The sequence below is a fragment of the Sinocyclocheilus rhinocerous genome, unplaced genomic scaffold (assembly GCF_001515625.1).
Source record: "Sinocyclocheilus rhinocerous isolate Xijiao unplaced genomic scaffold, SAMN03320098_v1.1 scaffold287, whole genome shotgun sequence".
Taxonomy (NCBI): domain Eukaryota; kingdom Metazoa; phylum Chordata; class Actinopteri; order Cypriniformes; family Cyprinidae; genus Sinocyclocheilus; species Sinocyclocheilus rhinocerous.
Window position 1 is genome coordinate 247,487 of NW_015633524.1, and position 13,076 is coordinate 260,562.

Consider the following 13,076-nt stretch of genomic DNA (forward strand, 5'->3'; position numbering starts at 1 on the left):
CAATATATATATATATATATATATATATATATATATATATATATATAAAGTAAAATATAATATAAGCATGTTAACTTTGACAGCCCAAAAATACACTGTACATCTTATTCTCTTCTCAAATGTCTCTTCTCTCTATCACTTTTTGGCCCAATTTGTAAGTCTCTGGATTACATTATCATCTTCTTTTGACTTAGGACAACAAGAAACCACCCAGAACACCCTAGAAATGTGCTATAAAAACACTTTAGCAACCACACATTTGATTTACACCGCCAGTAGTTTTCATATTTATTGTCCATTTTGCAAAAAAAAAAAAGGAGGAATCACAGCGGTTCTGCAGAGAGGATGTTCAAATGTGTTAATTACTCAGCATGAACTCAATTATGAAGGATGCTTACAGAGCCAAAGGCTCTACCAAAATATGAACAAAAACTAGAGCTTAAAAGTTAAGTGGTTTGAAAAATACCTTGTCTTTAAATCAAGGGTCTTTAATACACAGCACATTAAGTCACTTAATGTAAGAACAGACTAACTGTAAATCTCAGCTTCCGAACAAGGAAAGCCAAGGGTTTAAAGAGGAGGAAAACTAGGGACTAGATGCAGTTGTGAGCACAACTCACACACAAAGACACAGCTGTGTTCTTCAGGGTGCAGAGACAGTCGCAAGCCTGTGATTAATTTCCTGGGATTTTTAATTGAATTCATCTCGAGGTTTTGATTAACAACAATAAGAGTAATAGGAGCGGGAAATAATCTTAATAAGACCCTTATCTGAATTTGACCATTTCCCCATTCCCCAGTCTCTCTACTAGTGCTCCACATTAAAATATCTCTCTCATTTCCCTCCCATGAATGAGTTCTTAAATTAGAAATGGTGTGTGTGTGTGTGTGGAGATATTTTTGGTGGGAGATAGAAAAAAAAAAGAATGTGTGGGATGGGAAGCTCTTGATTTTCGGCATGTTTTTAGCGCTTCCCTGCATAGAAAGGCATACAGCAGCAGTTGAACAGTGTCAGGAAGAAAGTGGCGGACAAGACAACCTCTAATCTAAATGTGCATATGCTAATGTAAAATAATTAATCTCTACGGGAATCTGCACAAGCTTCGCATCCAACCCACGGCTTGTTAACAACAGAATTGTGGCTCAAAGTCTAATTTTTCCTGCAAAAAGCTGCATAAATTTACATCTGTCGCTTGTCAGGGCCTAAAATTAACACAATAAGGATGCATTAAACTGATCAAAAGAGACAGCAAAGACATTTGTAATTTCAACTAAATGCTGTTCTTTTGAACTGTAAACACATCAAAAAAATTTGGTGCTTTTACAATCGATTCGCGTTCGTTCGAACCGATTTTCTATTTCTATTTAGCGTACTATTTATTCACAAAAATTGGCTTTGCCGTGCATATACACACGCGTTTGGCGTGCATATTAGGGCTGTGACGGTGGCAGATTTTTACCACCGCGGTGGTAATGGACCAACTACCGCCCGAGGCGCGGTGTTGATATAAATATATATATACAGTATAGGCTATATATAATTAATATTAATTATATATATATATATATATGTATATATGTATTAGTGGTGTCAAAATTAGCGTGTTAACGCAGGCAATTAATTTTTTCAGTTTAACGCATTAAAAATATTTAACGCAGGGGCGGGGGTAGGGTTGGCCACCCCACTCACAACTGCTGCTTCTGTCACTTTTTCTCTTGACAAGAAGTGCATTTATTCAGTCGCAGAACGACTGAGAACGGGAGACGTTTCAGACGCGCGCTCCTCTTTACAATCGTGCCAGGCGCGAGTCAAGCGAGCGCGGAAACGGTACTGTGCTCGAAGCGCGTGCTCTTCAATTGCACGCACAAAGGCGCCGGCGCGCTGTAGCCTGTATCCTTTCATATCAAAGCGCGAAATAAACTACGTGCATTCAATACCGTGGTCAGTTAAGTCATGAAGTTACCAAAAATGCGATTAAAGCTGCCTTAAAACTGTGCATACATGTAATATATTTTATATGAATCACATTTAAGAACATGTTTTTGAAATGGTTTTCAAAACTGTCCAGGAGGAGCAGCCCAACACAGTCTCACTCATCTAACACACCCGATTTAACTCGTCAGCTCGTGTTTATTTTAGCACTTCAGTCAGTGAATACGCAGCCTGCAAAACACTAAAATAAATATCAAAGAAATAATACAGTTAAACAAGAAAGTAGCCTAAATAAGAAAGTTACTAATAAGGCGCGACAAAATACTATAAAACTCATAATCAGTGATGCTACACTGGATGCGGCACGACACGACATGACAAATCCCCGACAGTAAACTGCCTTGTTCTATTTATGAGGTACTGACACAAGAGTTCAAATGTCCTGTGTAGACACTAGACAGACTCAACCTGTTGAGTGGTGGACTCAACGCGGTGGTGTCGCGTCCGGTGTAGACACGGTTCACTGTTCCGCTACTGTTATTACTGTTATTACACTTGTATACAAAACTTCGTATTATGCTTGTTATAGAGTGCGTGACGTCACGTGCACTACCGCCGGTGGCAGTAGACAACCTGTGGCAGTTGTCACGGCGACCGTCACAGCCCTAGTGCATATAATACGCAGTTTTCACGTACATAAAATACGCACCTACCCCACACCCCTAATCCTACCTATTGCATAACCTATTATATGCACACCAAAGTCAATTTCTGTGTATAAATATTACACCAAATAGAAACAGAAAATCGTGCAATACGCACTTTCATGAGATCGGGTTAGCCTAGAAAAATTCATTACAAATGGGAATACAACAAATTCATGACAGGTTTTACATTCAAGCTACCAATAAAAGTCATAATAAAAAGTTATTTAAAAGCATCTGGAATGCAATAAAGTAATTTTTCAAGTTTTTTTTCAAGCTGTTTTTAAAGCATTTGCTTCATGGATAAAAAAAAATAATAATAATAAATAATTCTGCTATATACACATCAGACAAAATTGCGTTGCAGCAAATCCTTTAAATTTTACGGTTTTCAGAACAGAGCAACATAAAAATCAGAAAATATAAGCAGCTATACAATTATAGAACAAAATACATATATGCCATTATAATTTGTGTTTTATTTTATAATTATATACAATTATAAAACAAAACAAATTATAATGGAATTTGTTATAAACAACATATAAAAGTCTAGCCAAAAATAATTTATAAAATTGAAACGCAACTACATCTCTCATCGCACAAATACAAATGCTTCCCACGAGAGGCTCTGGCGTGATCACTTGGATTTTTTTCTTATAACAGCGGAAACGACTTAAAGGGGTCATATGATGCAATTTAAATTTTTCCTTTCTCTTTGAAGTGATACAAGCTCTTGGTGCATAAAGAAGATCTGTAAAGTTGCAAACACTAAAGTCTCAAATCCAAAGAGATATTCTTTATAAAAGTTCAGAGTCAGCCACACCTACCTAAAACGGCTCGTTCTAACACGCCCCCACATATCTACATCACCAGACCGATGAGCTTTGTAAAAATCGACGTGTTTCAGAAAGGCGGGGCATAGAGGAGAAACAATAATGTACAGTATGTGGAAAATAATGTTTTTTTAACCTTAAACCGCATAAACACATTTCATTACACCAAATACACAAAATAATGTTCTTTTTAGCAACATCATATGGCCCCTTTAATATCCTAATGATTTTTGTCATTTTTGGCTACTTATGGTTCTGTGGTTCAGGGTCACATTATTGGTCATATAGATAAGAATAAGGCAGTATTAAACTATAAAGGGTTTACTTTTATTTGTGTATACTCATAATAAAAGCAAAACATTGTGCTTTTGTAAAATAAAGAAAAAAATTAGGGTGCGCTTTCAGCCTTCTCGGTTTCCTTGAACTTGTGAAGCGGTCACAAAAACTAAACGGAACTCGGTGTAGATTGTTGCACAGTTTTTTATTTGTTTTTGTTAATATGTTCGTTAATTAAGTGAAATATATTTCGTTTAGGACTATTTATTTTGTTCCTTTTATGTTGTTTTATTCTGTTTTTCTCCTTACACAGAAGCGTTGCAGGTGAGTGATGTGAAGATGCGTGAATCCTTATATTTCTGATGTTTGTGCTGCTATTTGCGCATGCACAAAGTTCTAATTTAATTTAAACCTAACTTAACATTCTAATTTTGTCGGTTAATGGTTAATTATCGGTTAACGAGCGTCGGTTGTCGGTCAGGAAAATTAACAAAAATCCCTAACTTTTTCTGGTTCAAACCCTGAGCCTTCATTTCCACTTGTTTTCAATGCACTCACCATTTAGACAGCAAGTCTCCCCAAGTTTCCAGAATTTTTTCACCACATTCCTTAGACACGTCTCCAGATCCACTCAATAACGGCTCGTCATTATCTGGGAGGATAGTGAGAGAGAAAGAATGAGAGAGATGTTACCAGCTTCTAAGGTTCAGTAAAATCTCCATATCCATATATAATAAGAACTCCTAAGGTCATGTACATGATGATATGAATGAGAGCTGAGGACCGCTCACCTTCCTCCTCATCATCCTCAGGAGGTGAGGGCACCATTGAGCCGTGAGAGCCGGACGACAGGATGCCGGGGCTCGCTGTGGTCTTCCTCCTCTCTCTCTCGGTATCGCTCTCTAAACTCACCACTTCATACAGAGTGTCTGAGTTGCTCTTCCTCTCCTTGTTCTCCATCTGAGAGCAGAGTGAAGGTACTGTGAAATACCGAGCTACCGAGCTTTGAATGTGAATGCTGTCTCAAAAGCGAAAATGTGACATTGTGGCCAAAACATGAGGATTTTTATGGACAGACGTTTGGTTCTCTAGAACAGTGTTTCCCAACCTTTTTTTAGTCGCGGCACCCTTTGGAAATTTTAACAAAGTCGGTAGAAAAGTGAGGCCCTGCACTGAGCTCGTCCTCACCGGTCTGAGTTTGAGATAGAAGGTCTCGGTGTAACTGCGTTTACTGAAGGGCCAGAAGAGTCTATCATTGGGTGAGCACACTCGAACCCGTGTCTCCAGCAGGAACCGCACAGGCTCTTCCACCTCCGTGATCACCAGGTCCACCGCCGTCGTCATGTACATGAACTTATCTGTGTTACAAGTAAAAGAATAGCAGACGTTCAAACAGGTCATCACAGCATTTTCATATTAGTGGAGGTAATGTCATTCACAATCATTTCTTGAATTTCAAGTTTGTCTAAGAGGAGGAATTATTATATATTATAGGAAGAAGAATTATTAAATAAAAATTCTATTTTCATTTTATTTGTATAGCACATCATATATCGGATCCAATTACCTAAGTATTAAATAAATATATATTTTATTCATATACCACCTTTATTACATTGAATCAAGAACAAAGTACTTTTTTAAAAAATCAGGAAAACTTAAAATCATTATTATTATTATTATTATTATTAACAACAACAACAACATTGTTGTTGTTATTAATAACAATAACAATAATAATAATTATTATTATAATTATACAATTATTATAATAATAATATTTTATTATTGTTATTGTTATTAATAAATAAATATAAATTTTATTTGTATAGCACCTTTCATACATAGAATACAGCTCAAATTATTGTTAAAATGGTTAAAATTATTATTATTATTATTATTATTAACAACATTGTTGTTGTTAATAATAATAATATAATACATTCTAATAATAATAATTATTATTATTAAATTAATAAATAATAAAAAGCGTTATTTGTAGAAATCATTTAATACATAGAATCGAGATCAAAGTATAAAAAACCATCAGAGAAACTTTAAAAAAAAAAAAGTATCATTGTTGTAATTATTATTAAATAAAAATACATTTTATTTGTATAGGACCTTTCATACATCAAATACAGCTCTAAGTATTGTTAAAATTGTTACATTTCTAACTATTATTATGATTAACAACATTATTGTTGTTGTTAATAATAATAATAATAAATGACACAACGATTATTATTATTATTAAATAAAAATGCATTTTATGTGTATAGAATGTTTGGAAAATCTGAACATTTGGAGCCTGTCTAATTTTAGTAATTTTCAAATCACTCATGGTTTAAATAACAATATTCCAGAAAAAATCTGCATCAGAAGAGCTCAAACAATGATTTGGAACACAGTCTGCAAACCGAGCACGTGTATGGATCTGTACCTTTGGGCGTCTCCTCATTCACGGCCTGAAACTGAGGAGTGTTGGGATTCCAGCTCCCTGTGATGATGTAAGACTTCCCATCAGAACTCTTGCCCATTGATTCCTAACAGATGGGCGGAGGGCAGATGAGGAGAGCCAAGAGAAGGAGAGCATAAAACAAAAATAAATTCAAACATAATCATGACTTCACAGAAATTTCGTTTGCGGTGAATTAACCAATGGGGGACAGTCCCGGCCAAAATCCTAACTGCTGATAGTTGGCTTTGTCTACAGAACTAACTGGATGGACCCATGACAACATCACATGGGCCAAGCAAAAGCCATTTCACAACTCTGTGGTAATATGAATGTTACACAGATTAGTTTTGGAGCTACAGGCACGTTTTAACTTCTGAAAAAGCATTTTGTTTTCTGTTTGTCCCCGTGCATCCTTGCTTGACCCCAATGCCAGATTTCCCAGTCACTGGCCACAGAAAGAGACGCTAATTTCCACAGAAATAGATTGTCTGTCATCAATAAAATTCTACAAAAAAAATTAGAGAAGGATATGCCTGGAAAAGTCTACAGATTTGGCCAGAGTCTTGATATTAAATAACTGTATACACTATTTTGGTTGCAGAATTATTATTATTATTATTATTATTATTTTAGAATAGAGAACCTTAAGTGTGTTTGTCAATAACAAAATGTTGTCTTTTAAAATTAAAAAACCCACTTCTTGTAAAAATTAATACAAAATGTACTAAAAACAAGTTTAAACTCACAAAATTACAGTAAGTTTAAATATGCAGGCCTCAACATTTATTTTCCCTCAGGGCTCAAAAAAATTTTTTAAGAATTTTTGCAATTTTCAACAACAATTTTTACATTTCAGATGTGTTAATTAACATTAGAAGTTATTTCAACATGACACTTATTTTTTTAAATGTTAAATAACTATAATTTCTTAGCAATTTCCTTTATCAGCTAAAATATAGCTCCAGTAGACTGTACTTTTTTATTTTTAAGAAACTAAAAATATTCCTGTGAAAACCTTTAATTGGTTAACTGTGTTAACTGGTTAACTTTTAGTTAGTGTACCATAGAACAATACGTGTAGTTTTATTGTAAATTATTGTAAAATTGATTGTTTTTGCAAAAACTATACCATTTATGGTATTAATTTATGTTGAAAAACAGTAAAAGAACATACCAACAAAGTCCCAAAATATGATTACATCTTATATTAAGTTCGATTTTTTTCTTCTTTTTTATGAGTAATGTATATTAAAATGTTACATTTTCAGTTATTTAGTTAATTTTTTATTAATTTCCCCTGACAGTCTTTTGTCTTTATACAGTAGATTTTGGTAGTTCTGATAGATTAAATTATATAAATTAATGAAATATATGTTGTAAAACATGCAGGCACCAATATACACTACCGGACAAAAGTTTCTTCTGCTCATCAAGGCTGCATTTATTTGATCAAAAATACAGGAAAAGATGTAATATTGTGAAATATTATTACGATGTAAAATAATTTTTTTCTATTTTAACGTACATTAAAATCTAATTAATTCCTGTGAAGCAAAGCTGAATTTTCAGCATCATTACTCCAGTCTTCAGTGTCACATGATCCTTCAGAAATCATTCTAATATGCTGATTTATTACCAGTGCTGGAAACTGTTGTGCTGCTTCATATTTTTTTGGAACCTGTGATACTTTTTTTCAGGATTCTTTTAACCTTAAACCGCATAAACACATTTCATTACACCAAATACACAACATAATGTTCTTTTTAGCAACGTCATATGATCCCTTTAAAAAACATTACAAGTCTTACTGATCCCAAACTTTTTCACAGTAGTGTACCTGAAACACTGTCACAGTACTTTTTACAGTGAATCTCTGGCAACCACGGCTGCATTTTTTTTACTGTAAATTTAAGAGGATATTTTTTTACAGAGCAGCACTCCTTTAAGATTTTCTATATTTCCACACATATTTGATATTTTGATCTACACTGTGATCAGATTTTCATTCAAATCTAGGATACTGTAGAGTATAAAGAAATTCATTTTATGAAGTAATTTGGTTTATAAAGTGATTGACTGATGAAGTAAAGGTAAGGGTACTAGAGAGGGACAGATCAATGGAGTTAATTCAAAACTTGAGATGCAGGTATGTCTTCCGTCACCTACCAGGTCAAGCAGGTGCATATCACTGTTCTTGACGTTCTTCCCTGGGCTCAAGAGCAGACCGAAACACCTGAAACACAAACATGTTCCTCACTACAACAGAACCACACAGGAACTACACATATCAGCTGTAAAACTGCATATCCACACACCCATCTGTGGGTGCAGAGCCTGAGAAAACATACATAAACAGAAAAGCACAGCTGTGCATTCAGTTCAACACAACATCAGTCACCGTAGAGAAAAACCATCCTACATGTTCTCATGGCCCGAAAGGAACATTTAAGTGCAGAAAAGACATAATTCAGCGCATGTTTATCATTAATAAATTAATTATTGGTTGTAATGGGAGACGCGAGGCTCTTCTGAATGAGGAGAGAGCCGTGTCGCTGAGGAAAGCACGTACCTCTCGATGGCCAGCTCTTTGTTGGACGTCTGCTGGACATAGATCACAATCTTTTTGTCCATGCCTGGCCGCAGTTTGAAGCTCTGTCTGTCCTTTGATACGGCACTGTTGGTCACAAAGGGAGTTTTGGGTGAATCTCACATATCCAGATTTCACCTCAAAATCAGAAGATTTATTTATTTTGATGACAATTACGCCTATTTTTCCTATGTGTCTCCAAATTTTTCAGCTGAGAATTCCCATTATTCTCAATGGTGATTCTTATTAGATGCTCATTACTTTAGTAAAACATTTTGGTCACACTTTATTTTAAGGTCCAATTCTCGCTATTAAAAACCATTAACTATGATTTTTTTTGCCTCAAACTCCTAATTTGCTGCTTATTAATAGTTTATTAATAGCTTATTAATAGTAAGGTAGTTGTTAAGTTTAGGTATTGGGTAGGATTAGGGATGTAGAATATGGTCATGCAGAATATGTGCTTAATAAGCACTAATAAACAGCCAATAAGTTTAAAATAGGCATGCTAATAAGCAACTAGTTAATAGTGAGAATTGGCCCCTATACTAAAGTGTTACCAACATTTTTTGTATTAAATAATCATAAAGGTAAAAGCTTGGCATAAATCATCAATTCAAAGAGAAAGCGTTTATGTGAACTACATATGTTTTGTTGGTGTTTAAAGTTGTGACATTTTGGTCAAATACATATGGATAATACATATACTACTAATCAAACGATTGAGGTTGGTAAGATTTTTAAACGTTTCTGAAAAGTCTCTTCTGCTCACCAAGGCTGCAATTTTTTGACCAAAAATACAGTAAAAACAGAAATATTGTGAAATATTATTACAATTTAAAATAACTGTTTTCTATGTGAATATATTCTAACATGTAATTTATTCTTGTGATGCAAAACTAAATTTTCAGCATCATTCCTCCAGTCTTCAGTGTCACATGATCCTTCAGAAATCATTCTAAAATGATGATTTGCTGCCCAAGAAACATTGCTGATTATTATCAATGTAAAAAACAGTTGTGTTGTTTCATATTTTCTGTGGAAACATTATTTTAACATTAAAATATTTTATGATTATGTTTACTATGATTTGAAATATATACAGTACTTATGAGTGATAATAATGACTCAACTTAAAAGACCTTTTTAAAAATAAGCCCCAAAAAACCCTAAGACTAAAACAAAATCTTTGTCAAAATGAACGCGCATTTCTTGCATCCAAATGGAGCGAAAGAGCCTTTCAAGGTAATTTTGTCATTTTTTCCTGTTGTTTTTATCCAAAGTGACTTACAGTCCATTTATAGCAGGCACAGTCTCTCTGGAGCATCACACTGATTCAGTTATTTTGGGCACTTTCTTCAGAAATCATTCTAAAATGATGATTTGCTGCCCAAGAAACATTGCTGATTATTATCAATGTAAAAAACAGTTGTGTTGTTTCATATTTTCTGTGGAAACATTATTTTAACATTAAAATATTTTATGATTATGTTTACTATGATTTGAAATATATACAGTACTTATGAGTGATAATAATGACTCAACTTAAAAGACCTTTTTAAAAATAAGCCCCAAAAAACCCTAAGACTAAAACAAAATCTTTGTCAAAATGAACGCGCATTTCTTGCATCCAAATGGAGCGAAAGAGCCTTTCAAGGTAATTTTGTCATTTTTTCCTGTTGTTTTTATCCAAAGTGACTTACAGTCCATTTATAGCAGGCACAGTCTCTCTGGAGCATCACACTGATTCAGTTATTTTGGGCACTTTAGCCCTTTCCTTAAATACTTTTCTCTCTTTAGCCTTTTCTGTGCAGCATTAAAAAGCTGGTATAAACACACTGCATACAGGGCGCTTACTTAATTTTACTTAACTTTAATATTATAATTACAATATACACTTAATTAATCAATATAATAATATTAATAATAATTATAACATTATAATATGGAGCTGTGGTGTTGTTCTGTATGCCAATGCTTGTTACACTGAACAATGCTTTTTTTTTTACAGTTACAGTCAACAAGTCAACAAAGGATATGCTTCCTTTGAAGTGAGATCTTTCCCGTGCAGGTCTGTGTTAACAGAACCCTGTGTAGGGCAGAGGAATGAGGCGAAGATGTAAGGGATGATAAATGACAGGAAGCATGTGTCAACACTTCTGAAAAAGAGAAAGAGAAGGAGACGAAGAGGTGGAGGAACTGCAGAACTATTTTTATCATTTCCCTCATCAAAACCGGGCAGATGACTTCCGAAGGCTGGATAGCAGAAAATAACACCTAATTGAATTATTCAGTTAGAGACGAGACCTCTGGGGTTAAACGCAGATATGTGCGGGAGAACTGAATCAACTTTAATGGAGGGAGAGAAGCAAAGTGATTCACCTAAATGTGCCCTTCCCATCATCCTCTTTGATCTCCAGACTGACGGTGAAGGTGAAGACGTCGCTGTCTGGCGTAAGGGGCGGAGCCATGGCTGTGAGTGACGCTTTATTGGCTGATCGGCGGAAAGCAGTGGCAAAGCTGTAGAGTATTCGGCTGACCTGCAAAGATGCACACACACACACACACACACACACACACACAAACACACATCTCAGTGATTGGAGTCAAAACAGTCTCCAGTGACAAAGGCTGTGTTACAGTGACTCACTGTTGGACTGTTCTCAGGTTATCAACACTCATTAGCACACACACACACACACACACACACACACAGAGAGAGAAATACACCTGACAGCTGCATCCCTGCTGTTTTAACATTTTACTCCACACACAATTGGTACGTGTCAGGATGGTTGACTGGCCGACCAACAATCAACTAATCATTTAGTGAAAGTTTTTTGCAACAGTGCTTTCAAATCTCAATTCTCCAAAATCTCAATTGCAACACTTTAACGTGCAGTACAGTAAAACAGTTTCATCTTTTAAACTCATCACCACCACGACACCCAAGTATGTGTGTACATACAGTATTTATTGGCTTAAACATAATTTAACAGCTATAAACACTTGAATGCACATCATTTTGAATCTTGGATGCATAAGTGGTTTTCTGCCAGTCTGCATTTGAGTTTTACTTATGATGGCTTTAATAGTTTTGTGCAATAAATATTTTTAGTTAGGTGGCCTATTTATTTGTAGAATATGTGTGTTACATCATAAGAATTACAAAAACAAAATCAATAACATCATATATATTATAAAATATATAATATATTTTTTTTTGTAATTCTTATGGAAGCAAAATTTTGATATGTGAGCATTTCTGATATCATAGGACAAATACTAAAAAACAAGAGCCCCCCCTTCAGACTAAATCAGGAAACTGCAATTCTATCAGCAAAAAATAAATAAATAAAAAATTACATGATACAACAATCAAGAGTCTCAGGTTCGAATCATATTTGACCACAAAATCAAAAAATAGGAAAAGAAAAACAATAAACCATATACCTATTTTCAAAACAATTAGGATTTGTACACTGTCCCCCAGAAATCTCATTAAGAAAAATTATTTCTGCATAATTAGCATAATACAAAACTAGCTTAACTGTCACGAAAATGTCACAATGAAAAGAAACCTTAATGGTCCCAAAACAGGATTCATTTTCACATACACACACAATATGCATTATATATAGAATTTCTATTTTATATTCTATTTTTCTTTTTATTTATTTATTTATTCATTTTTAGATATCTGAGAAAAATATAACCTGGACATTTCTTGACGGTCTTTGTAAGAATCACCCAAAAATTCACAAATATCATTCCACAAACAATTTTTTTAAGCAATGCGTGTGTGTAGTTGTGTTTGTCTCACCGCCTCCTGGATCTCACAGCGGAAGACGTGGATGCGGAAGATCTCAGCATTGTAGTGGCTCTCGGTAAAGGCGAAGCAGTCGCTCTCTGGTGTGCCGTCGTGGCCACGAACACAGAAGAGGATCTTGTAAATGGGGTAGTTGGCAATCTCAGTGCTGGTCTGAGGGTCCAACAGCCTGATGAGATATTCAAGTGCAAGATGCTTTATAGAGCTCGACCGATATGGGTTTTTGGGGGGGGGCCGATACCGATATTAGGGAGTAAAAAAGACCGATACCGATATATCGGCTGATATTCTTTATGTGTAGGCTATATTATAGTACAGTATAGTCAAAAGTTTGGACACACTTCCCATTCGTGTGTCAAAACTTTTGACTGGTACTGTATATAGAATACAGTTTATAGCCTACATAAACATAATATATATATATATATATATACACACACACACATGATA

The 13,076-nt window shown here is 34.7% G+C and overlaps 1 protein-coding gene across 2 annotated transcripts in view; it reads right to left on the minus strand.

Annotated features, from left to right (window-relative positions):
* The window catches only part of LOC107744072 (rab GTPase-activating protein 1-like), a 105,200-nt gene that overhangs the window by 61,938 nt on the left and 30,186 nt on the right, over nt 1–13,076 (minus strand). For both annotated transcript variants that reach the window (XM_016557542.1, XM_016557541.1), the window contains 8 exons: nt 12,621–12,795; nt 11,180–11,337; nt 8,780–8,884; nt 8,377–8,443; nt 6,193–6,295; nt 4,938–5,107; nt 4,541–4,709; nt 4,308–4,401 (listed from right to left, as the gene is read on the minus strand). In XM_016557542.1, the coding sequence (XP_016413028.1) occupies nt 4,308–4,401; nt 4,541–4,709; nt 4,938–5,107; nt 6,193–6,295; nt 8,377–8,443; nt 8,780–8,884; nt 11,180–11,337; nt 12,621–12,795 (1,041 nt within the window). The remainder of the gene's footprint in view (nt 1–4,307; nt 4,402–4,540; nt 4,710–4,937; nt 5,108–6,192; nt 6,296–8,376; nt 8,444–8,779; nt 8,885–11,179; nt 11,338–12,620; nt 12,796–13,076) is intronic.